Here is a 21,473-nt window from a genome sequence, read left to right as displayed (position 1 = left end):
GGCTCCCGACCCGGATGTCTGGGCTGGATGCTGGAGGCTCCGCCCGCTAAGGGACCCAGGCTTCCGGTCCCTGCTGTCCCAGCCAAGCGGAAGACAGACTGGGAGGGAAGATGGGGCCCTGGAGGGGGACAGCGGCTAGCTGGGCAGGGAGGGGCCGTGAGATCACTGCATTCCTAATTCATGAGCCAGCTCACTCAAGCCGGGATGCCTGGGTTATGGACGGTCTAGGGTCAAGATGTCTGGGTCATGAGAGAGGAGAAAGCTGAGACCCCAGGGTCTCTAGGAGGGAAGCCCAGACCCCTGAGTCCCTAGGAGAGAATAGGGCTGCAGGTTTGAACTCCTGGATCCTTGGAAGGAGGGGACCAGGGGGTCCTTAGTACTAGGTTCGGTAAAGGAGAGAATTGAGAACCCAGACTCTTGGATCCAGTGGTTGCAGGGGCTAGGGACCGAAAGTTCTGGTCCCGAGGGAGTTAGTGAACCCGAACACCTGTGTTAGTGTAAGATATTTGCTTGAGACCAGGAATGGTCTGTGGAAGACCAAAGGGCCTGACTCCTGGATCTAAAAACCAAGAAGGGCTCAGATTTCTGAGTCCCATGTGTGCTTAGTCGCTAGGTCGTGTCCGACTCGTTGCGACCCCATGGACGCAATCTGAGCCCGCCAGATTCATGGACTGTAGGCTCCTCTGTCCATGAGGATTCTCCAGGCAAGAATACTGGAGGGGGTTGCCATGCCCTCTCCAGGGAATATTCCCAACCCAGGGATCGAACACAGGTCTCCCGCATTGCAGGCGGATTCTTTACCGGCTGAACAACAGTCCCATGGAGGAGGGAAATATGAGTTCGGATACTCTGCTCTGAGTGAGAGGAGTTTGGGCTTTTCTGTCCTAAATGAGGAGGAGGCTGTAGGGTCGGGCTCCTAGGTTCTAAATTTAGCGAGGACTTGGTATCGGGATTCGGGGATCCCTAGAATGTAGGAGGGGCAGCTCCCAACCAGTCCTGCATTTTTTTCCCTACGGCACACTCCGCGGAACTACAACTCCCTTGCATCTGTCAGGCTGACCGCTCTTTACGTCACTTCCTTTACCGCCGCTCTTTCCGCGCGCGTGCAGGGCACTATGGGGCCTAATCGCGGGCTACCGCAACCCCGCCCACTTCACCCCTCATCCCCTTGCCGTCCCCTCGCGGCAAAGGCGACGCGAGGACTACGCCTCCCGGCGTGCATCGCGCGCACCCTGCCCATGTGTCCCGTTGGCTGCCGGGAAACTGAGTCCGGAGCCTTCTCACCAGCCTTCGCCGCACCGTGCTCGGTACTTGAAGTCCCGGCAAGCTCGGCGGCGTTTTAGCTCCACCCCTCTCCTCCCTCTGCTCTCGAGCCCCGCCCCAGCCCGCCCCGCCCCGCGCCGGGGCCGGAGCCGCAGCCCGAGCGGCGGGGTAAGATGGCGGCGGAGGTCCGGGCAGCGGGGCTTGGGCCTATAGGGGTGGGCGGGGCGGAGTCGGGTCGCTAGTTGTCCAGGGGTCCTCCCGGCACGCCGCAGGGCCTGGAGGGCTTGGTTGGGTGGCCTCGGGCCCGGTAGCGGCGGCAGAAGCTGGCGCCCAGAGAGGGGCCTTCTGAAGGCCCCGGGACGCGTCTGTGGTGCCGGGGGGCATCCACGGGGCGTCCCCGAAAGGACTGGGGGCGTCCACAGGGCCTGGACTGAGACTGAAGCCTGCCTGCCATCATATAGCTGCCTTGAGTCATTTCTGTGGGCACTGTTGAGCGTCTTTATGAGCTGACCGGAGGCTAGGGTCTGTTTAGAGGGTTCTGGGGCCATCTTGAGATCTTGAGATATGTCCCAGGGGTTATAGAGATCTGCAAGAGCTGGGAAGTATCTGCAGAGCCAACTATAGCGCCTGGGCTATGTCTGTTAGCGCTGGGAAGTGTGTGCACGGGCTGACCTAAGGATACGGCTCACCTATATGGGTAGGGGCCATTTAGGTGGGCTCTGAAGAACTGTTTCAGGACTGGGAAGTCTTTTATAGTCACCCAGAGGAGCAGGATGTACCCACTAAGGGAAGGAGACAAATCCTGAGATGTGCTGAGAGAGGCGTGGATAGGTCTCCAGCTGTCTGAGGAGTGTCTAGTCTGGGTGACAGAAGGCTTGGGGCAGTTAGAAAGACCTGGAACCATCTAGGTGGCTTTGAGTGTGACTGCAGGAGTGCAGTCTACGTCTGGAGCAAATTTGAATGCCTTTGGGGATCCGATAATTGCATGGAAAATAAGACAATGAAGAGATTTGGAAAATTTGCTGGGCTGTATTGTATTTGCCCTTTGGAAAGTAATTGAAATGCAAAATGTTGAAAAATTCTGCATGTCCCTGGGGCTACAGAGAGAGTTAAAATTAGCCCACATTGGTCTGGGAAAGTCCATAGGATCATCTAGACCCATCTATTGCAGTGCTTCTCAAACTCTTTTGACCTTGATCTACAGTGAGAAATACATTTTTCATTGAGACCCAGGGTACACCGTCATACGAACTTAGTACTCAAATCCCATTAATAATATTTCCATCTACTTGTGCTGTATGGTGAAGAACCTTGTGTGTTCAATTTGCTTTGATGACAAGCTATTTGTGAAGCACTCAATTGCTACCAAGTTTGGGAAACTGATCTAGAGTGACCAAGCAGTGTCTGCAGAGGCTTCTCAGGTCTTAAGTGAGCCCAGGGTGTGTCTGCAAAGCCTGAGGCATCTTTATACCACAGAGGGTTTGAGGCTATGTAGGTCTGTAGTCAACAGCCTCAGTCTTGACTGAATATCTCTTACCTCTTAAGACACTGCCCTACCATACACAATATGTGCTTCCCCCCAGAGGTGCCCGAGAGCAGCTCCAGGGCTGGGAACTGTTGGGGGGCCGGAGGGGGGGCCGCTGATCAGGATGAGAGGTGTCTATCGGAGTTAGGGGAGGAGGTGCAAGCTCTTAGAGAGCTGGGAGGCGGCACAAGAGCTTTTTGAAAATCTGGTATGAGGCCGACCAGGAGCTTTCTTTGTTTTGCAGGTATGCAACTAGCGGTGTGGGGGAGACCACAGTAAGGGAAACCTGGGCATTAAAGGCTAATGATAATTATTGTTACTCTGTATAGAGGGCTTGGGCTGTTAACTCTGTGTCAGGAGGTAGTCTCCTTTCTCTTGAGTTAGAGTTTCCTATTGGACCCACTTGGAGTTAAGTGGATGGAGTTGGGGGTTAGAGGTTTTGATGCTTTCTAGGAACTGTGGGACTGGATGCTGTTTTCAGAGTAGGAGATTTGATGGTTGCAGGGAAACGTACAGTGAAACAGTCATGTTTTCTGAAGCCCTAATCAAGCCCCCCCAGTCAGTCTGAAGAGTGATCTTTCAACCTTTGCGTGTTATCTAAGAATTTCTGTGACAACGCAAAGGCAGCCACGCTTCATACAGGGGGCAGCTAGGTGATCGGAGGTTGTTCCCTGTGGTGTCTGGTGGACAGCATTCCTGAAATGGGTGTTTTCATCTTCAAGATGGCATACTGGTTTTGTAGATCATTCTATCCTAGTTCCATCTTGTGTGTTTAAATACATTCTGTCGGGTCCCTCACCATCGAGGAAACTCGATGCTTGAGGAAGTGGCGTGGTGTTTGAGGCACACGCGAGCACACTGGCACGTATCTCAGTTCGGGAAAGGTGGGTTTCCGAGACTTCTGGATGCAGTATTTGACATCACAACTCACCAGAAAAGAGTCTCGGCTCCTGTGGGGTCTTAAAGTTTGGTTGTGGGGGAAGCTGTGGGGACGGGAGTGGGATGTGGACATATACTGGGAAGGCCACCCTTTGACAAAGGAGGCAACTGAAACTAGACAAAGAGAGTTGCCTGAGCCCCTCCAGCGTCTGCACTGGGCCTGGGGCTTACTTGCCCCGGCCAGGGATGAGGTGGGGGTTGGGGGAGGAGGGATGCTGCAGCAGATGCAGTACTGGGGGCCCCCAAGGCCTCCACGTCCATCGTCTCCTTCCGCCACCTGACACCACCATGTGCTGCCCATGGGCCTCCACTCCAGACTCTGTTCCGCTCCTCCACCAGGTGACCATGGAGGAAGAGGATGAGTCTCGAGGGAAGACGGAAGAGTCAGGCGAGGATCGGGGCGACGGTCCGCCAGACAGAGACCCTACGCTTTCTCCTCCTGCTTTTATCCTGGTGAGGCTGTCAGACGCCTGGGGCCGAGGGAGGGAGGGGCGGGGAGCCCAGATTCCTGGGCCCTGACTCCTGGACCCCCGGAGGAGGAGGGTTGGGGGCCAGGACTCTTGGCCTGTCTGTAGGGTTTGCGTCTGGTTGTAGAGGTATCTGGAATGGCTGTCTCCCAGCAGCAGAGCTTGTGACCTTTGGCATGCATCTCTGATTTGTCTTTGTTTCCACCCTCTTCCCTCTCACCTTGCCTTCAGCGGGCCATTCAGCAGGCTGTGGGGAGTTCCCTGCAGGGGGATCTGCCAAATGATAAAGGTATGATGGTGTCTGGTTCCTCTGACTCCTGCCCCATCTCTGTGTTCTTCCTCCTACTCTCATTCATACACGATTTCCCGAGGTCTCCCGGGTGCCCCCACTGGTGCTGGCACAGGGAGCCCCAGATGGGTTGGCCTCCGTGGCTGCCTTGGAGGGGCCCACAGTCTGGTGGAGGGGAGACACAGTCCCCTCACAGAGGTAACCCAAGGCAGCCCAACTAGGCTAGTGTGGGGAGAGATGGAGTCCGGGAAGGCTTCGGCAAGGAAGTGACAGGTGACCTTGGTCTCTAAGGCTGTAGGAGCACTGTTTGGTGAAGAGGAAAGCCTGAGAGGCAGCAGGCACACGACCCAGAGGCCGCTGGACTGAGTTATGGGTCTTGGGGCCGGCGGGCAGAGGGTGTTGGCAGGAGAGCCCAGTGAAGACTGGGTCATAGCAAAGCTCAGAGGTCAGGCTGACCTGTCTGGACTTTATCCCAAGGATGGCTGGGGGCACAAATTGGGTGAGAGAGTTGGGGCCTCTGAAGAGTGTTGGTGGGACCTGGGTTGGGAGATGGTGGGATGGAGGCCGGGAAAGTAGGCAGATGTTCTCGGTTCTCTTGTCAAGAGCGAGGCGGTCTCTTTCTTCTCTGCTCTGTAAGGTCTCTGCCTCTAGTCCCCTGTCTCCAGTCCCCCATTCAATCTCTCTCCAGATGGCTCTCGGTGTCATGGCCTTCGATGGAGGCGCTGCCGGAGCCCACGATCAGAGCCCCGTTCCCAGGAATCTGGGGGGACTGACACGGCTACAGTAAGTAAGAAGACGGGGCTAGCTACCTGGACTCCTGGTGCTGGGGCAGCAAGGTCGCTGGGGCCTGGACCCCAGAGATAGGGCTGGGGACTCAGTCTCCTGGATCTGGGGTGGTGATCAGGGGCAGTGTGGGAGTGTCTGAGGGCCTGGTCCCTTGGGTCCTAGGGGCAGTCAGGTTGAGGGAATTGGTGGGATCCTCCTGTTTTCTTATTGTCTCAGGTGTCTGGGTTACTGAGAGGTTGGGGCCTGGGGAAATGGGATGTGTGGTCCTCATGTGAGCAAGGACAGGGTGGAGCCCCTCCTGGCCTATTCCAGGTGTTGGACGTGGCTGCCGATGGCCTCCTTGCGGGGCTGGTGAGCATCCTGGATCCCCCAGACACCTGGGTTCCTAGCCACATGGACCTGCGGCCTGGCGAGTGAGTATTTTTGGGCTGCTGGACTGGGAGAGGCCCCGGCGTGGGGGTCAGACGCACTTCTGAGGCTCCCTCCTCCCTGTCTTGCAGAAGCGAGGACATGCTGGAGCTGGTGGCCGAGGTCCGAATTGGGGACAGGGATCCAGTCCCTCTGCCGGTACCCAGCCTGCTGCCCCGTCTCAGGGCCTGGAGGACAGGCAAAACGGGTATGTGGGGCCAGGGCCACCCTGGCAGGGGTCAGCCGAGCCGTTGAGAGGGCCTTAGCTGTTGTTGGTTGCAGTGGTAGTGCAGTTTGTGTCATTTAGACAAAACCTGTATCTTAACGTCTTTTTCCCGCTGGACTTCAGGAAAGGCCGTAAGCACGCACGTGTCGATGTAAATAAAGCTGAAACTGACAGAGCTACTGCCTGGGAGCAGTGAGCGCGTGTCCAGGGCTCTGCGTATCAGTGTAGTTGTGTTAGGAATTCAGCTCTCCAGGATGGGGGCTTCTCAGGAGCGCAGACTTCAGGGGGAGAAAAGTCTGAACGAGGGAAGGTTCTTCCCTGAGGTGGCACAGGCAGTTGCTTCATGGTGGTTCTGGGCCTGGGGCCTTCTCTGTAAAGCTGGACTTTTTCTCTTCTGAGGTGGGCACCTGTCTGAGGGAGTGTCTGCTCCCAGCCCCGCACACAGTGCGGGCTGAACCCCTGAGCACTGTAGAGCAGAGGGTCTCCCAACTCTGGGCGTCTGAATCACCACGGAGGATTTGTTAATCCATGAGTAACCTGGCCCAGGGATGTGTGTGTGCGCTTAGTCACTTCAGTAGTGTGTAACTCTTTGGAATCCTATAAACTGCAGCCCGCCAGGCTCCTCTGTCCATGGGATTCGCCAGGCTCCTCTGTCCATGGGATTCTCCAGGCGAGAATCCTAGAGTGGGTTGTCGTGCCCTCTTTCAGGGGAACTTCCCCACCCAGGGGTCAAACCCACGTCTCCTGAGTCTCCTGCATTGCAGGTGGATTCTGACTAATTCCCCGGTTTTGCTGCCACTGGTCGCTGGGGCCCTGATGAGAACCCTGGGTTTAGACTTCCCTTCTGCGTGCCCATACATATTGGGAGCGGTGGGGAGGAGAGGAAGGCAGGGCAGTGGGTCAGCTGTGAGCAGCTGTTCTGCCAGTGGCTCGCACACCCTGTGAGGCAGGTCAGGTTTTGTCTGTTTTTTCCCTCACATATGCAGGGTGACTTCCTTATCTACTAGACTCGGGGAACATGGTGCTGGGGGCCCATCAGACTCTTGGGGGCCCTCAGGGGTCTTTTCATTTCTTTTATTATTTTAAAAAGTTTATTCATTTAGGCTGCACCACTGGGCCTGCGGGCTGTCAGTTCCCCAGCCAAGGGTTCCGGGCTTTCACTGTCAAGGCCTGGGTCACCAGTGGCCTTCTTTAGAATCAGGAGTCATAGGAGATAAGTAAACAAGTGGGCGGGTACTGTTACCTTATTTACTTATTTACAGTCAGACCTTACTTACTAAAACAGATGGTGGGTGGGATTCTTGGGCCAAAGTGATATCCTTAGGTGTGTCTGGAACGGAATAGCTGTCTTCAGTAGGACCCTGAGGTTATGATCTGTTGTCTTTTTTTTTTTTACGGTTTATTTATTTATTTTTGCTGCCCTGGGTCTTCATTGCTGCACTCGGGCTCTTGCCATAGTTGCGGGGAGTGGGGCTACTCTCTAGTGGTGGCGCGTGGCCTTCTCATTGCGGTGGCTTCTCTTGTTGTGGAGCACGGGTTCAGTAGTTGTGGCAGGTGGGCTTAGTTGCCCATGGCATGCATCAAACCCCTGTCCCCTGCATTGGCAGGCGGATTCTTATCCACCAGACCACCAGGGAAGCCCATGGGCTTGTTTTTCTTATTTCAGGTGTTTTTTGGTCTTTATTTGGAATATGTTAAGAATGCAAGAAAAAGAAAAGAAACTCACCTGTAGTCCTGTTTTGCAAAAAAAACCCAAAAACTGTAAAGAAGCAGATGTCTTGCTTTGCTTCAGTCTGCAGGCTTGGTTTTTGCCTGAGATGGTTGTAATAACAGCTAGGGTTGTCAGAGCTCCTGGCCAGAGAGTCCTTAAAAGCAGAGATTTTTATCTCTCAGTACCCCAAACTGCTCCTAATCTGCGATCAGAAAAAAGTGCTGAATGAGTAGACTCCCATTTCATAGATGAGGAAACTGAGGCAGACAGGGGTTGAGTCGCTTGCCTGTGGGCAGGTTGAGGTTGAGGGCTGGAGCCTCAGATCCAGGAGGAAAGTGGCTCCTGGTGCTACCCTCTCAGCCCCGGACTTCTCCAGCACTGTCCGCGTGACCCTGCCGAGGTCCACGTGACCCTGCCGAGGTCCCTGCTGGGGCAGGAGCCTGGCTGTTACATGTGGTTGAGAGAGTGGCCTCTGAACTCTGATGTGTGTGTCTGAACTCTGGCCCTGTCACCTGGCCTGGGGGCAGCCCTGGTCACTTGGCTCTACATGTGTATGACTTGTGGTGTGGAGGCCATGAAGTGCTTCAAAAGCAAGATTTCGGGAGGGCAGAGGAAATAAGGGAGGAAAGCCCGCTGCCTGGCCGGGTCATTGATGTCTGAGTCCTGAGCAGATACGGCCCCGGGGATGGGGCTCATCAGACGGCTGGGGGCACATGAGGTCTCAGCGTGTTGGGGCTTACCGGCTCTGCCACTCCTCACCTTCTCAGGCCTTCTGTACAAAGGGATGGATTCCCAGAAGAGGGGCTTGACCTTGTAGGTGGCGCTAGGTTGGAACCTGGCTCTCCAGTCCCAGCCCATGCCTCCTGTGGGAATGTCAGTGCTCTTGTTGGTCAGGGCGGTCTTGGGTCGCCGGCCTGCTTGCCTCTCAGGATATGAGAGGGCAGCCTCCAGGGGTCACTTGTACTGCGCTGACTGCGCCCTCAGGGGAAATCCTGCCACTCTGGGTCATAGTACCTACCGCGTGGAGCTGTTAGGAGCATCCTCCGTGTTGACTTCGTGAAGCACTGGAAGCAGTGCCTGCTGGAGCGGTGAGGGCTGGGTGAGGGGGCCCAGCAGACGGGGTGCTGACCGCCTGCAGGCCCCTTGCCACACGGGGACAGGCCCCTGACCCCCGCTGTCTCCGCTCTTCCTTTGCAGTTTCTCCACAGTCTCACTCTTCTCGACCCACCTGTGCCCGCCACCTCCTCACCTTGGGCACCGGAGACGGGGGCCCTGCCCCTCCCCCTGCCCCCTCCTCTGCATCCTCCTCCCCCTCCCCTTCGCCCTCCTCATCCTCCCCTTCCCCGCCTCCCCCTCCACCACCCCCAGCCCCCCAAGCTCCTCCTGCACCCCGGTTTGATATCTATGACCCCTTCCACCCCACCGATGAGGCCTATTCCCCACCGCCTGCTCCGGAGCAGAAGTACGACCCCTTCGAGCCCACAGGCTCCAACCCCAGCTCATCAGCGGGGACCCCCTCACCTGAGGAGGAGGAAGAGGAGGAAGAGGAAGAAGAGGAGGAGGAGGGCCTGTCACAGAGCATCAGCCGCATCTCCGAGACCCTGGCGGGCATCTACGACGACAACAGCCTGAGCCAGGACTTCCCAGGTGACGAGAGCCCGGGGCCTGACCCCCAGCCCTTGCAGCCGACTCCAGCCCCTGGCACACCGCCCCAGGCCGACTCCACCCGGGCTGACGGAGCAACCCGCCGGCGCGTCTTTGTAGTGGGGACCGAGGCGGAGGCCTGTCGGGAAGGCAAGGTCTCCGTAGAGGTGGTGACAGCTGGTGGAGCTGCCCTCCCGCCCCCTCTGCTGCCTCCGGGCGACTCGGAGATTGAGGAGGGCGAGATTGTCCAGCCCGAGGAGGAGCCCAGAATGGCTGTTTCCCTCTTCCGCGCCAGCGGTCGGGCTGCGCGGCCCCCACCCGTGGCCCCTCCTGTGGCCCAGCCCCCACCCCCGCCGCCCGCCCCCCGGGCCCCCGAGGGGGACGACTTCTTGTCTCTGCACGCGGAGTCCGACGGTGAGGGCGCCCTGCAGGTGGACCTGGGGGAGCCGGCCCCCGCGCCGCCCGCCGCCGACACGCGCTGGGGCGGCCTGGACCTGCGGCGCAAGATCCTGACCCAGCGGCGCGAGCGTTACCGGCAGCGATCACCCTCGCCGGCCGCGGCCCCCGCCCCCACCGCCCCCACCGGCCCACCCACCCGTAAGAAGTCAAGGCGGGAACGCAAGCGGAGTGGTGGTGAGGCCAAGGAGGCCGCCTCTTCCTCCTCCGGTGCGCAGCCCGCCCCGCCAGCCCCGGCCTCCCCCTGGGACTCCAAGAAGCACCGCTCGCGGGACCGCAAGCCGGGCTCCCACGCTTCATCGTCCACCCGCCGCCGTTCGCGGTCCCGTTCCACCCGCCGCCGGTCGCGGAGCACCGACCGGCGCCGCGGGGGCAGCCGCCGGTCGCGGTCCCGGGAGAAAAGGCGGCGGCGGAGGCGCTCGAACTCACCGCCTCCAGCCACCTCATCTTCCTCGTCCTCCCGCCGCGAGCGGCACCGTGGCAAGCACCGCGATGGCGGTGGCAGCAAGAAGAAGAAGAAGCGGTCACGGTCCCGGGGCGAGAAGCGTTCGGGGGACAGCGAGAAGGGCCCTACCCCGGCCCAGCCACCCTCCGGCTCCACCTCCCTGGGCAGTGACCGGGACAGCCGCCGGCGGGGGGCCGTTCCGCCCTCCATCCAGGACCTCACGGACCATGACCTCTTCGCCATCAAGCGGACCATCACCGTGGGCCGGCCGGACAAGTCTGACCCCCGAGGCCCCTCCCCGGCCCCAGCCTCATCCCCCAAGCGGGAGGTCCTGTACGACTCGGAGGGGCTGAGTGCCGAGGAGCGGGGCGGCAAGAGCAGCGAGAAGGACCGACGGCGCTCGGGGGCCGCCTCTTCCTCCTCCTCCTCCCGGGAGAAGGGATCGCGGCGGAAGGCGCTGGACGGTGGGGACCGGGACCGGGAGAGGGACAGGGACAGGGACAGGTCGTCCAAGAAGGCCCGGCCCCCCAAAGAGTTGGCACCCTCCTCGGGGCCCCCGCCAAAGCTTCCGGTCAGCAGCGGCTCGGGCTCCTCATCCTCCTCGTCCTCATCATCTTCCCGGAAGGTGAAGCTGCAGTCCAAGGTGGCGGTGCTGATCCGTGAGGGCGTCAGCAGCACCACGCCGGCCAAGGAGGCCTCGTCTGCCGGCCTGGGCTCCATCGGAGTCAAGTTCAGCCGCGACCGAGAGAGCCGCTCCCCCTTCCTCAAGCCGGATGAGCGGGCCCCTGCGGAGGTGGCCAAAGCAGCTCAGGGCAGCACCAAGCCCAAAAAGACCAAGGTCAAGGCCAAGGCTGGGGCCAAGAAAACCAAGGGGACCAAGGGAAAGACCAAGCCATCCAAGACCAGGAAAAAGATTCGTAGCGGGGGCAGCAGTGGCCCGGTGACGCTGAAGAAGTCCAAGGCGGACAGCTGCAGCCAGGCGGCGGGAGCCAAGGGGGCCGAGGAGACCTCCTGGTCCGGGGAAGAGCGGGCAGCCAAGGCCCCCAGCACCCCACCCCCCAAGGTGGCCCCTCCGCCCCCCGCGCTGACGCCTGACTCGCAGACTGTGGACAGCAGCTGCAAGACACCTGAGGTCTCCTTCCTGCCAGAAGAGGCCGCTGAGGAGGCTGGGGTCCGAGGTGGGGCAGAGGAGGAGGAGGAGGAGGAAGAGGAGGAGGAGGAGGAAGAAGAGGAGGAGCAGCAGCCGGCCACCACCACAGCCACCAGCACGGCGGCCGCCGCGCCGAGCGCCGCCCCAAGCGCAGGGTCCACAGCCGGTGACTCGGGGGCAGAGGACGGGCCTGCTCCCCGCGTCTCCCAGCTGCCCACCCTGCCTCCGCCCATGCCCTGGAACCTGCCCGCGGGTGTGGACTGCACTACCAGCGGCGTCCTGGCCTGTGAGTGTCCCCCGGGGGCCTAGGGCAGGCGGGGGCAGACAGACGGGATCCAGGAGGAGAAGGTCATTTGGGGATGAGCTTGGAGGCAGCGGTGGAGACACTGGGTGTATAATGACCAGGACAGGGAGGACCTCAGGTGGGCGAGGGCCAGTCAACATCTGTCCAGAAGACTCCATGACGTCTGGGTGTGCTGGAAGAGAGCAGCAGGGTCGCAGGGGCAGCAGGCAGCTGGGCCACTCCAACACAGCCGCGAGGGGTGGGCTGTGTCCTGGGGTCTGCATAGAGGCAGCCTGGAATAGGCTTGGTGGAGGAACTGGGAAGAATGGGGAGAGCATGGCCCCTTAGGGGACGCCAGGAGTCTGCTAGACTGCAGATGTGGTGAGCGGCCATGGGGGCTCGGGACCAGCCCCACCCCCACACACCTGAAGTCCTGAGTGGTTGGGGGAGGCTCACCCTCTCCTCTCGCATCAACTCCCGATCCCCACCTCCTGCAGTGACTGCACTTCTCTTCAAGATGGAAGAAGCCAATCTGGCGAGCCGAGCAAAGGCCCAGGAGCTGATCCAGGCCACCAACCAGGTGGGCTTCCTGGGGAGGAGTCCCCGCTGCCCCCTTTCCTGTCCCCTGCTTCGGGTTAGGAGAGGACTACAGCTCCCGGCAGGCTCTGGAGCAGGGTATCAACCAGAAGAGGAGCCTGTTGCCTCTGGGACTGTTGGGAAATCAGGGCGGGAACAGGGGTACCGGTTCTGTCGTCACCTCCTGCTTATCCTCCAACTTTTTCCCACAGATCCTCAGCCACAGGAAGCCACCCTCAAGTCTGGGAGTGACCCCAGCTCCTGTGCCCACCTCCCTGGGTCTGCCCCCAGGCCCCTCCAGCTACCTGCTGCCCGGCAGCCTTCCCCTGGGAGGCTGCGGCTCCACCCCTCCCACCCCCACTGGGCTGGCTGCAGCGTCTGACAAGAGAGAGGGCAGCAGCAGCTCCGAGGGACGAGGGGACACAGACAAGGTGAACTGGGCTCGGGAGAGGTGGGTTGATGGTGACGGTTCTGCCGAGATCGCAGCCAGATACTGAGATGCAGGGCCTGAGGAGAGCTGTGGACTGATGCCGGCAGATGAGGACTTAGATGAAAGGGAAGTCATTCAATTGTAAGGAAGGAAACTTGTTCTTGATTAGACGAGAGGGTGGGAAAGGGGTCTTAGGCAGGTTTTTTAAGAGTTTCATATAGGGGTGGGGGCAGAGAGAGAGATGGATATGAACACACACTGGTATTTATATATATACCCACTGCAGTCTGCCCCTTGGTTACCTGTCTCTTTCTCTGACCCCAGTCTTTTTGTGTAAGTGGGGCACAGGGTGGTATACAAACGAAAAATCAAGCGTCTGTTGGTGGGCAGAGGGAGGAAGAAAGGATACAGGGCAAGTGGGGGTTTTTTCTGCTCCTCTAGCTGCCTCCTCTGGGTCTCAGGGCTTGTGTGCCTTTTGGTCTGGATGCTGGTCCCTATTGTCACCAGATGATGGCGCTGTTCACCCTTTCTGCAGCTTGCGTGAGGTGCCAGAAGGCGGGCAGAACAAACCCTTGTGTTGTAAGCCCCATATAAACAGAGATGGGCCACAGCTTTGATGGACACTTGCCTGTGGTCGGTGCCATGGGCTGCAGGACAGGGACGGTATGGGCTCTGACGAGCAGCAGGTCCCTGTGCCTGTTTGTGCCCTGCCGTTGTTGTCTCGGCACATCCGAGATGGAGGTGGGCCACAACCCCTTTCTCTTGGCCACATGTTTCAAACCCATTCCTGTGGGGCTGGGGAGGCCTGAGGAGACGCCGTGGGGTGGCCATGGCTGCCCTAGCAGCTTGCCCGACAGCTGGCATTCTTGTCTCTGGGGAGATGCTGCCCTGAAGTGTGGGGTGTCCTGCCCTCCCAGGCCTCGGTTTTGCTGCCTCCATCTCTCTGAGGCAGCAGGGAGCAGCCACCTAGCTCAGGTCTGTCTCCCTAGTAGACTAAGGGCAGCGGACACGTGGATCCTGGTCAGGGATACCTGAGCCAGCCCAGGGTCAAGCCTGGAGGAAATGCTGAGGCCCAGGCCTGGCCTGGCTGGCGGGGCGACTGCAGCAAGGGCAGATCCTCATCAGGACTTCACCTCTGGGAGTAGCTGGGTGGGTGGGCAGGAATTCTGAACCGGCAGGCTGGTGAGTGGAGGCAGGCTTCTGCAGAAACTCACCCAGCCTTTGCTGTCCCTCCTTCCCACCCTGTCACCACCTCCCAGTATCTGAAGAAGCTGCACACACAGGAGCGGGCGGTGGAGGAGGTGAAGCTGGCCATCAAGCCGTATTATCAGAAGAAGGACATCACCAAGGAAGAGTACAAGGACATCCTGAGGAAGGCCGTCCACAAGGTGGGGCCCAGAGGAGACAGATGCGGGTGTGGGCAGGGGGGAGACTGCGTGGTGGACGTGAGCGGACAGGCAGACAGGGACGGTGGGTCAGTTTGGAAGGTGAGAGGGAGTTAGGATTTCCTCCAGCCGGCATCAGGGGGTCAAGTTCAGATGGCCTGGACCTGAGGGCGGGCCTCCCACCCTGGGGCCCTGGGGGCTGGTGGTGACTGCGGCTGCCCCTTGCCCCCCAGATCTGCCACAGCAAAAGTGGGGAGATCAACCCAGTGAAGGTGAGCAACCTGGTGCGCGCCTATGTCCAACGCTACCGCTACTTCCGCAAGCACGGCCGCAAGCCAGGGGACCCTCCGGGGCCCCCACGGCCGCCCAAGGAGCCAGGGCCCCCTGACAAAGGCGGCCCGGGCCTGCCCCTGCCCCCTCTCTGAGATTCCCAGCCCCGCCCCTTTCTTCCTTCGCTGCCTCTCTGGAATTCTGGACGTATTTATGGCTCCGTCTCCCGCGTCCCTCCCCCGTCAGTGGGATGATTGGGGGAGGGCTGCTGCGGGAAAGAGGAGAGCCCCTGCCCCGTCCCACGCCCATCTCCCTCGCCCCAGAGCCTGTGCCCCGCGCCCAGACCCTTTGTTCGTGCCCCTCCCTCAGTTTCATTAAAGGTTTCATGAAATGTTGCTCCTGAGCCCCATGATTTTTAGCCCTTCTCAAAGTCCAGTTTGGGGAGTGTCTGGGAGGAGACTTGGCCCAGGTGAGAGGGTGGTTATCGGGGAGGATAGACAGTGTGACTTGGGGAAAGTGCAGCCGTCTCACCGGGCCTCACTCTTCACGTATAAAGTGGGGGTTGAGGATTAGGAAAGACCCAAGGCGTGAAGCACTTGGAACCAGGCCTGGCAGCTCCCCAGCTGTTGCTGGGGTGGAGAGGGAGGGCGGGGTCTCCACCCACCTGATCACTGTCTGCCCAGCTCGGGGCACCTGGCTGCTGTCTGTCTGCCTTGGAACTGCCCCAGAAACTGGATCTTTGTCCTCCATTCAGTTGGATTCTTTCTCCGGCTTCCCTGAGGCCTCAGGGAAGCCGGGGTGATCTAATTGACTCCCCCGAGATGGAGGGAGACTGAAGCGCAGCCCAGCAAGGGCCACACAGCAAGTCAGGCCTCTGTCAGCCCGTTTTTTTTTTTTTAAAGTAGAAGTAAATAGAATTGTGTCAGATGGGTTGATAGAATCTTGGAAAGGTGTTTTTTTTTTTAACTTTTTATTTTGTATTGTAGTATAGCCGATTAACAACGTTGGGATAGTTTCAAGTGGGCAGCAGAGGGACTCAGCCATACGTACACGTGTGTCTGTTCTCCCCCATCCATCAGTCCCTGTTACCCAGAACCAGGAATGATGAGGTGAGGTGGGGGCATCCAGCCCATGGGGGTGGGTCAGAACTTCTTTACAACTGGCCCTTGCAGGCCCACACGGAGGGAGCCCCGGGCCCAGAAAGGGAAAGGACTGGCCTGGGGTCACCCAGCAGGAGTTGAGAGCGGCACCCAAGGCTCTTGACAGAGTCTCTGCCTCTGGCCGTTGGCTTGAACTGTTTATAGGCAAGATGGACGTTCCAAATTGAGCCCAAAGGCCACCCTCAAAGACCAGCCATTTTAAGAATGAGACCTGGATTCTGACCTGCCTTGTTTTCCTATTTTGTGACCTTTCTTCCTCTCTAAGACTCAGTGTCTTGGTCTCTAAAACAGGGGTGACTCACTAGGTCCCAGGGAAGAGAGGTAAAGTATCAGCTGCCCCCTGCACAGTGCCTGGCCCTTAGGCCGTGAGCACCTAGGATGTGAGTGGCTCGCACGGGTGGATAAACGGGCCTTAAGGAGAAATAACCCTGTGCTTGGGTCAGGGCTGGCCTAGGGACACTGAACACCAGACACACAGTGATGACCGTGGCCAGAACCAGTTTATTGGTTGAGGTGAAGGGCTCGGGCTCAGGCCTCCCCAGCAACCTAGAAATCCATGTCCTCGGCCAGGTCCTGGAGGCAGGCCATGTACTGGTCTGGGGTGAGGGAGAGGGGTTGGCTGTTGGAAATGTGCAGGTCGACAGTGTTCTCCAGGGAGGAGGCACCCCCTTGCCGTGCTATGTCTACAAGAACCCTGAGGCACATGGGGACAACCTGTGAGAGATGGGGGAGAAATTGTCAGGAGACACCCAACACCATCCACTACCCAGGATGGGGTTGAATAGACTTCAAGTCCCAGCATCCCCCATGGTAACCCAGGATAAACCATTAGGCCCAGGCCTGCTGGGAGTTGTAGTTTCCCCTATATTCACACCCAAGTTCAGTTCAGTTCAGTCTGTCAGCCGTGTCAGTCTCTTTGCAACCCCATGGACTGCAGCACGCCAGGCTTCCCTGTCCATCACCAACTCCCAGAGCTTACTCAAACTCATGTCCATCAAGTTGGTGATGCCATCCAACCATCTCATCCTCTGTTGTCCCCTTCTCCCACAACCAAGGGAGGCCACAAAAACTAGGGTTAAGGCTGTTGAAGGGGTTCCTAGAAGCTAGGGAAGCAGCTGGTGCTCAGAAGGACTCTTGGGAGCTGAAGTACCTCACACAGGCTGCTAGGATTTGTAGTCCACCAACTTCCACATGGTTGGGCGAACTCAAAATTGGTTCTGGGAGAAAGGCCATTGGAGGGACACCCAGAAGCCCCTGAGGAAGAACTGGTAGTTGCAGAGACTATCAGAAGAACTATGGTAGCTGTAGTTTCTGGAAGCAGCCTTCCTTTTAAAATCCACCTCTCAGCTCCAGGAGCCTGGGGCTGGCAGTACCTTGACCATCACAAGCCTCTTGATCCATGGCTGGTCCTGGGGCCATGACTGCCCCACACAGAACCAGAGGGTATAGAGTGGTGAACGTCTGCTTCCTTCAGTGAAGGTGATCAGATCTGGGGGCCAAGGAACAGAGAGTTAGGGATGGGAAGAAGACCTTCTACCTGCCCCTCCCCTCTCCCCCAAAACCTCATTAACATCCTTAACTTAACCTTCTCTCCTGATCAAAAGCCCGGCATACTTCTGCCACCATGACTAGGGGCTGTTAATTTGGGGAAAGCCCCTCTACTTATGCACAAGCTTAAATGTTCCTCCTCCCTCCCTCTCATCAAGATGGGGCTGGAAGGTGAACCCCACCCTGCCCAGAGCCCCAGCCTTTGGATATGAGGAAACAGGCCCAGGAGGGGTGTTCTCCTCCCCAAGGATGCTCAGTGGTTCTGGAGTACCAGATAGGTGGTGGTGACTGCTTTTTAACCCCTTAAGGCCACACTGTCCACTATGTAGCCATTAGCCATGGCTATTTAAGTTTTAATTGTATCTAATTATGGCAAAACCAATACAGAATTGTAAAGTAAAATAAAAAATTTAAAAAAAAAAGAAAAGAAAAAAAATTGTATCTAATTAAAATCAAATAAAACTTAAAATTCACTTCCTCGTTTTCACTCACCTCATCTAAATACTCAGCATCCACATGCAGCTAGTGGATACGAAGCTGGGCAGTGCAAATACAGTGCTATCTGCATCACTGCACAAAGGTCTATTCGGATGGCAAGCCTCTAGGGGATATCTTTCTCCTACATCTGTCTTTCTACCACAATTGGTAATATGATAACGACTCTGGCAGCTAATTCCCTGAGCGGCTTCTGTATGCTGGGCCTGAGCCTCCTGCCAGCTCCAGGCAGGTAAGGAGAGGGAAGAGACAGTCTGCAGATTTCACAGGTTCAGAGCAGTCCGTCCTCCCCAGGTTCAAGCACAAGCAGAGCCGCAGGGTCTGAATTCAATCTCCAACCTCCTGACCCCAGAGATTTTCACCACCGTTGCCTCCTGTTTCCACAGCAGAGCGAAGGCCCTGCCTCACTCACCTGTTATGAAGGGCCCCAGGTTGAACACACCTCCTTCCCTGTCCTTCGGGACTTCGCCGTCAGGCTTGTGGCCACAGCTGGGGAGGAGCTCCTCGCCTATGGCCCAGTACACGTGGCAGTGCCCCAGCCTCTGGGCATAGAGCCACTGCCCAGCCCGCCACAGGGCCAGCCCCCCGCCCAGGCAGCTCAGCACACGCTGCACGTAGTCTGTCACGCTCTTGTCTGTCAGGGACGCTGCGGGGTCCGGCAGTCGTATTGGCTGCCCGGGCAGCATCCTGTCCCCTGCTTCTGATCCCACCAGCCGCAGGCCCCCAGGGCAGAAGACAGTCTGCTGGAAGACTTGGCAGCCCCGGTAGAAGGCAGTCACCTCGAACTCCCAATCTGAGCAGCAGCAGCCATAACGTGAAGGGGGACAGAAAATGAGCGGGTCTAAGGGGGTTCTCAACTCGGGTCCTGGCCCCTCCTGCCCCACAGCTGGCACTCACCTTCCTCGTTTGCCAATAGCTGCTTCAGGGGGTTTTCAGAGAGTCCTGAGTTTGGGCAAAGAGCAGGGATGTCTGATTCGGGGCTCAGTAAGAGCTGAGGGGGGTTCTCAGAGGCCATAGTCAGATTCGAGTGCCCTCCTTCTGGGCTCAAGTCCATGTCACTCAGTAACTTCTGCACAATGTCTTCCTGGACAGGAAAAAATAAAGATCCAGGTGTTTCCATGGCCTTTTCTGGAGACTTCCCACTGACCAAGCTTTTGTGTTCGGCCATGTGGAGACCCAGAGAGGAGACAGACCTGAGCTTTGCCCTCAAGGGGCTTCCAGCCTGGGGGAGACACAGCCACCAGCACAGTAAAAGACAGCTTGAGTGTATGCTTGGCACTACAGTGGCCCGAGGGGAGCAGCTAATTCCAGCCTGAGGAACCGGCTCTGTGCAGGCAAGACCTGGGCAGAGGGCCTTCCCTGGTGGTCCAGTGGCTAAGATTCCGTGCTCCCAACCCAGACAGCCCGGGTCCCATCCCTGGTCAGGGAACTAGATCCCACATGCTGCAACCAAGAGTTTGCATGCCACAGTTAAGACCTGGTGCAGCCAGATAAATACTTTTTTAAGAAGACCTGGGCAGAGAAGTCTCAGTAGAATTTCAGAGAGGACTTTCCCCGGCACAGACATCAGCATGATCAAGGATAGCGAGGTTCTGAGCTCACAAGAGGCTGAGAGAACCCTGCACAAGGAGGAAAGCTATCAAATTCTGGAAAGGTGGACTGGGGCCTTAAATGCCTGGTGAAAGCTCTGAAGTTTCTCTTGATGATGGCACTGGAAAGCCATGGGAGGGCTGTGAACAGGGAAGGGTCAGGGGCAGACCTGGGTCAGGTTGGGGACAGGCTGCAGGGGACAGAATGGAGCCTGGGGTGACGGTCCCAGGGGAAGAAGATGACATCTGGACAGGCTGGTGAGGACACAGAAGATGGGGTAGAGGCTGAAGGCAGCATGGTTGGGGAGCCTTCTTACCTGGGTATCAGAGGTACTGTGTCTGCCATTGTCTTGAGCGGTGTCTGGCTCAGGGATGTCCCTGACTCCTATGGAGAAAAGTGGGGAGTGTAGTGGCGGCCCTGGGGACCCTCGAAATCCCATCCCTCTAAGGGAAGCCTCACTTCCAGCACACCTGAGTTCACAAACTCATAGATCTTGTGCGGGTCTTGGGAGTCCTTGCTGTGGTCCTCCGCTAAACGCAACACTTCCTTCCGGTTCAGGGCAGACCGGAAATTCCTCTTCCATGTGGGCAGGTCGGGCTTATCCTTCCCAGGAGTATAGGCACCACTGGCTTCAGCCCAGGCCTAGGGGGCCAGTGGTGCCAAGATAGTGGGGAAGATGACTTAGACCTTGCTCCAGGGGTCTTAACCCTGTCTCCTTGTGCCCTAACACCGTCCTCTCCGCTGGCACGTTCTAACTTGTCAAGGTTCCATCCCCAAATTCTCAGATTCTCTGTGCCCCAAGTCCCTCTACCTCCGCCCTTCGAAAACCTTTGCTTGCTAAGCCAGCCTTCCAGGTCCCAGTGAATGTTTGCCACCAACTTCTCCGAGGACACACTCTGTGATAACCTCGGCCCCTCGTACTTTACCTCGGCTTACCACCACCGGTGTATCCCAGGTTGGTGGTAAGAAACCTTAGTTTCAGGGCCAAGTCTCGCCTCTAATATTCCAAGCCGGCCCTCAGAAATCCTACAACCAAGATTCCCACCCCAGGGGCCTCTGAACCCCCCAGGATGCATTTCCTTCCTTTTCCGGTTCTATTCCCAGAACCAGGAAACTCTGATCCTGACTGCTCTCCCACACCAGTCTGCGGATCCTACCAGCTTCTCCCTTTCGAGTTCTAACTCCACCCACTTTCACCAACCAACATAAATAGCGAGCAGCTCCAGGGGCGCTAGCCCCGCCTTCTCGGCCCCGCCCCCCCTCAGGGACCGCCCCTCCCTGCTCGCACACACCTGGAAGATGCCGAAATCCTCCTGCTGGGCATCCTGCCGCAAGCCGTGCTTCCAAGGGATGCGGAAACGCGTGCGGCTCTCGCCCAGCCAGGCCACGCCCTCCAACTCCCCTCGGTCCAGCTGAGATATCAGCCAGGGCAGTATCCGAGGCTTTTGGGTTCCCATGGTCTGGCCTGCGCGCAGAGAATACTTCCTGGGCACAGGCGGCCTCCCAGGCCCGCCCAGTCGGAGAGTTCCGCACCCAGACCTCCGTCTCAAGGGCCGCGTCGCAGGTCTCTAACCTATAGTTTCCTGGGGTACAGGTGACCTCCCATCCTCCACGGAGGATCTCTAAATTCAGCGAGGACTCCCTCCCAAGCGCATTTTACACCCCTCCCCTCTTTCCCCCAGCTTCTGATGTGTAGACATCTCTACTTCCCTCAATTCCGCCTGTGTAGACCTCCTCTCTTCCATTGCATACCTCTCCCTCCCACCTACATCACCCAGTGCAGATACTTCCACCTCCAAGGTAGCGCCCTCCCCCTAGTTACTGGGTGTAGATGCGACTGACCTGTAGACCTCCACCTCCCGCACTTACCCAGTGAAGAGACACTTCCACAGTTCCCCCCGCCGCCATGATCCTTTCACCCATTTCCACCGGAGACCATCCACAGTCTCTCCCAAACAACCTCCCCCAGAGCCTATCCTCACTTTCTAGAGTGGACGGCCTCCCATTCGCAGAGTGATCCTTCTCTCTCGAGATCCGCCAATACAGATGCCTCCTCTCCCCTCCTCCTTGCTACTCCTTCTGAGTTTCTTTTTGTTTGTTTTACCGCCGACCTCGGCGCCTGCTATTGCTTCACTTTTTTCCCTGCTTGTTTCACTTTCCCCACATTACACAACCCGCCTTCTCCACTGTCAATGCACACCCTTCCTTTCTCCGCTTCCTCACTCCTGGACGCCACCAGGTCCTCAGTTTTTCCGTGTTACCTAAGTGTTGGGTCGGGGCGCGCAGGTAGGTGCCAGGGCCCAGACGTGTCTTTGGGGTCCGGTAGCTCTCGAACTCTCAGCTGCACACCCCCACTTCCCGTCAGTTGAGCTTTAGAGGTGGGGCTTCTTTTTCTCTCGATTTCTCGAAATAAAAAGGGCTTGATCG

General features: G+C 58.1%; 2 protein-coding genes across 7 annotated transcripts; one reads left to right on the top strand and one right to left on the bottom strand.

Annotated features, from left to right (window-relative positions):
• The first annotated feature begins 1,394 nt into the window (after nt 1-1,394).
• On the top strand, nt 1,395-14,648 carry SCAF1 (SR-related CTD associated factor 1). 3 transcript variants are annotated; one of them, XM_040252248.1, is made up of 11 exons: nt 1,395-1,431; nt 4,067-4,180; nt 4,426-4,483; nt 5,172-5,266; nt 5,582-5,682; nt 5,770-5,885; nt 8,812-11,595; nt 12,090-12,172; nt 12,381-12,599; nt 13,858-13,986; nt 14,217-14,648. In XM_040252248.1, exons 2-11 carry the CDS (start codon nt 4,073-4,075, stop codon nt 14,406-14,408), a joined length of 3,885 nt encoding a protein of 1,294 aa, XP_040108182.1. In that variant the 5' UTR covers nt 1,395-1,431; nt 4,067-4,072; the 3' UTR covers nt 14,409-14,648. The 3 variants fall into 3 exon arrangements, with proteins under 3 accessions (XP_040108182.1, XP_040108183.1, XP_040108185.1); XM_040252249.1 differs by lacking the exon at nt 1,395-1,431 and adding an exon at nt 1,607-3,032; XM_040252251.1 differs by lacking the exon at nt 1,395-1,431 and adding an exon at nt 3,042-3,672.
• A 504-nt stretch (nt 14,649-15,152) lies between these two features.
• IRF3 (interferon regulatory factor 3) lies at nt 15,153-21,457 on the bottom strand. 4 transcript variants are annotated; one of them, XM_040252259.1, is made up of 8 exons: nt 21,308-21,457; nt 20,339-20,511; nt 19,363-19,430; nt 18,955-19,075; nt 18,354-18,540; nt 17,869-18,249; nt 16,787-16,902; nt 15,153-16,127 (listed from the first exon to the last, which is right to left on the bottom strand). In XM_040252259.1, the coding sequence occupies exons 2-8, from the start codon at nt 20,501-20,503 to the stop codon at nt 15,960-15,962; spliced, it is 1,206 nt and encodes a 401-aa protein (XP_040108193.1). In that variant the 5' UTR covers nt 20,504-20,511; nt 21,308-21,457; the 3' UTR covers nt 15,153-15,959. The 4 variants fall into 4 exon arrangements, with proteins under 4 accessions (XP_040108193.1, XP_040108195.1, XP_040108191.1 ...); XM_040252261.1 differs by lacking the exon at nt 18,955-19,075 and adding an exon at nt 19,517-19,688 and having other exon boundaries at nt 21,308-21,379; XM_040252257.1 differs by lacking the exon at nt 18,955-19,075 and adding an exon at nt 19,517-19,688 and having other exon boundaries at nt 15,895-16,127; nt 21,029-21,426.
• Between the last annotated feature and the right edge of the window lie 16 nt (nt 21,458-21,473).

Source organism: Oryx dammah, unplaced genomic scaffold (assembly GCF_014754425.2).
Source record: "Oryx dammah isolate SB20612 unplaced genomic scaffold, SCBI_Odam_1.1 HiC_scaffold_13, whole genome shotgun sequence".
NCBI lineage: Eukaryota > Metazoa > Chordata > Mammalia > Artiodactyla > Bovidae > Oryx > Oryx dammah.
The sequence above is the reverse complement of the archived record's forward strand: the minus strand, read 5'-3'. Positions and strand labels throughout refer to the sequence as shown.

Excerpts from the sequence above, each read along its gene's own strand:
- SCAF1 (XM_040252248.1), top strand. The coding sequence starts at position 4,073 with ATGGAGGAAGAGGATGAGTCTCGAGGGAAGACGGAAGAGTCAGGCGAG. Across the intron at positions 4,484-5,171 it reads GGATCTGCCAAATGATAAAG|ATGGCTCTCGGTGTCATGGC; the intron begins GTATGATGGTGT and ends ATCTCTCTCCAG. Across the intron at positions 13,987-14,216 it reads TGAGGAAGGCCGTCCACAAG|ATCTGCCACAGCAAAAGTGG; the intron begins GTGGGGCCCAGA and ends CTTGCCCCCCAG.
- IRF3 (XM_040252257.1), bottom strand. The coding sequence starts at position 20,503 with ATGGGAACCCAAAAGCCTCGGATACTGCCCTGGCTGATATCTCAGCTG. Across the intron at positions 19,689-20,338 it reads AGGATTTCGGCATCTTCCAG|GCCTGGGCTGAAGCCAGTGG; the intron begins GTGTGTGCGAGC and ends CTGGCCCCCTAG. Across the intron at positions 16,903-17,868 it reads CCTGGGGCCCTTCATAACAG|ATCTGATCACCTTCACTGAA; the intron begins GTGAGTGAGGCA and ends CTTGGCCCCCAG.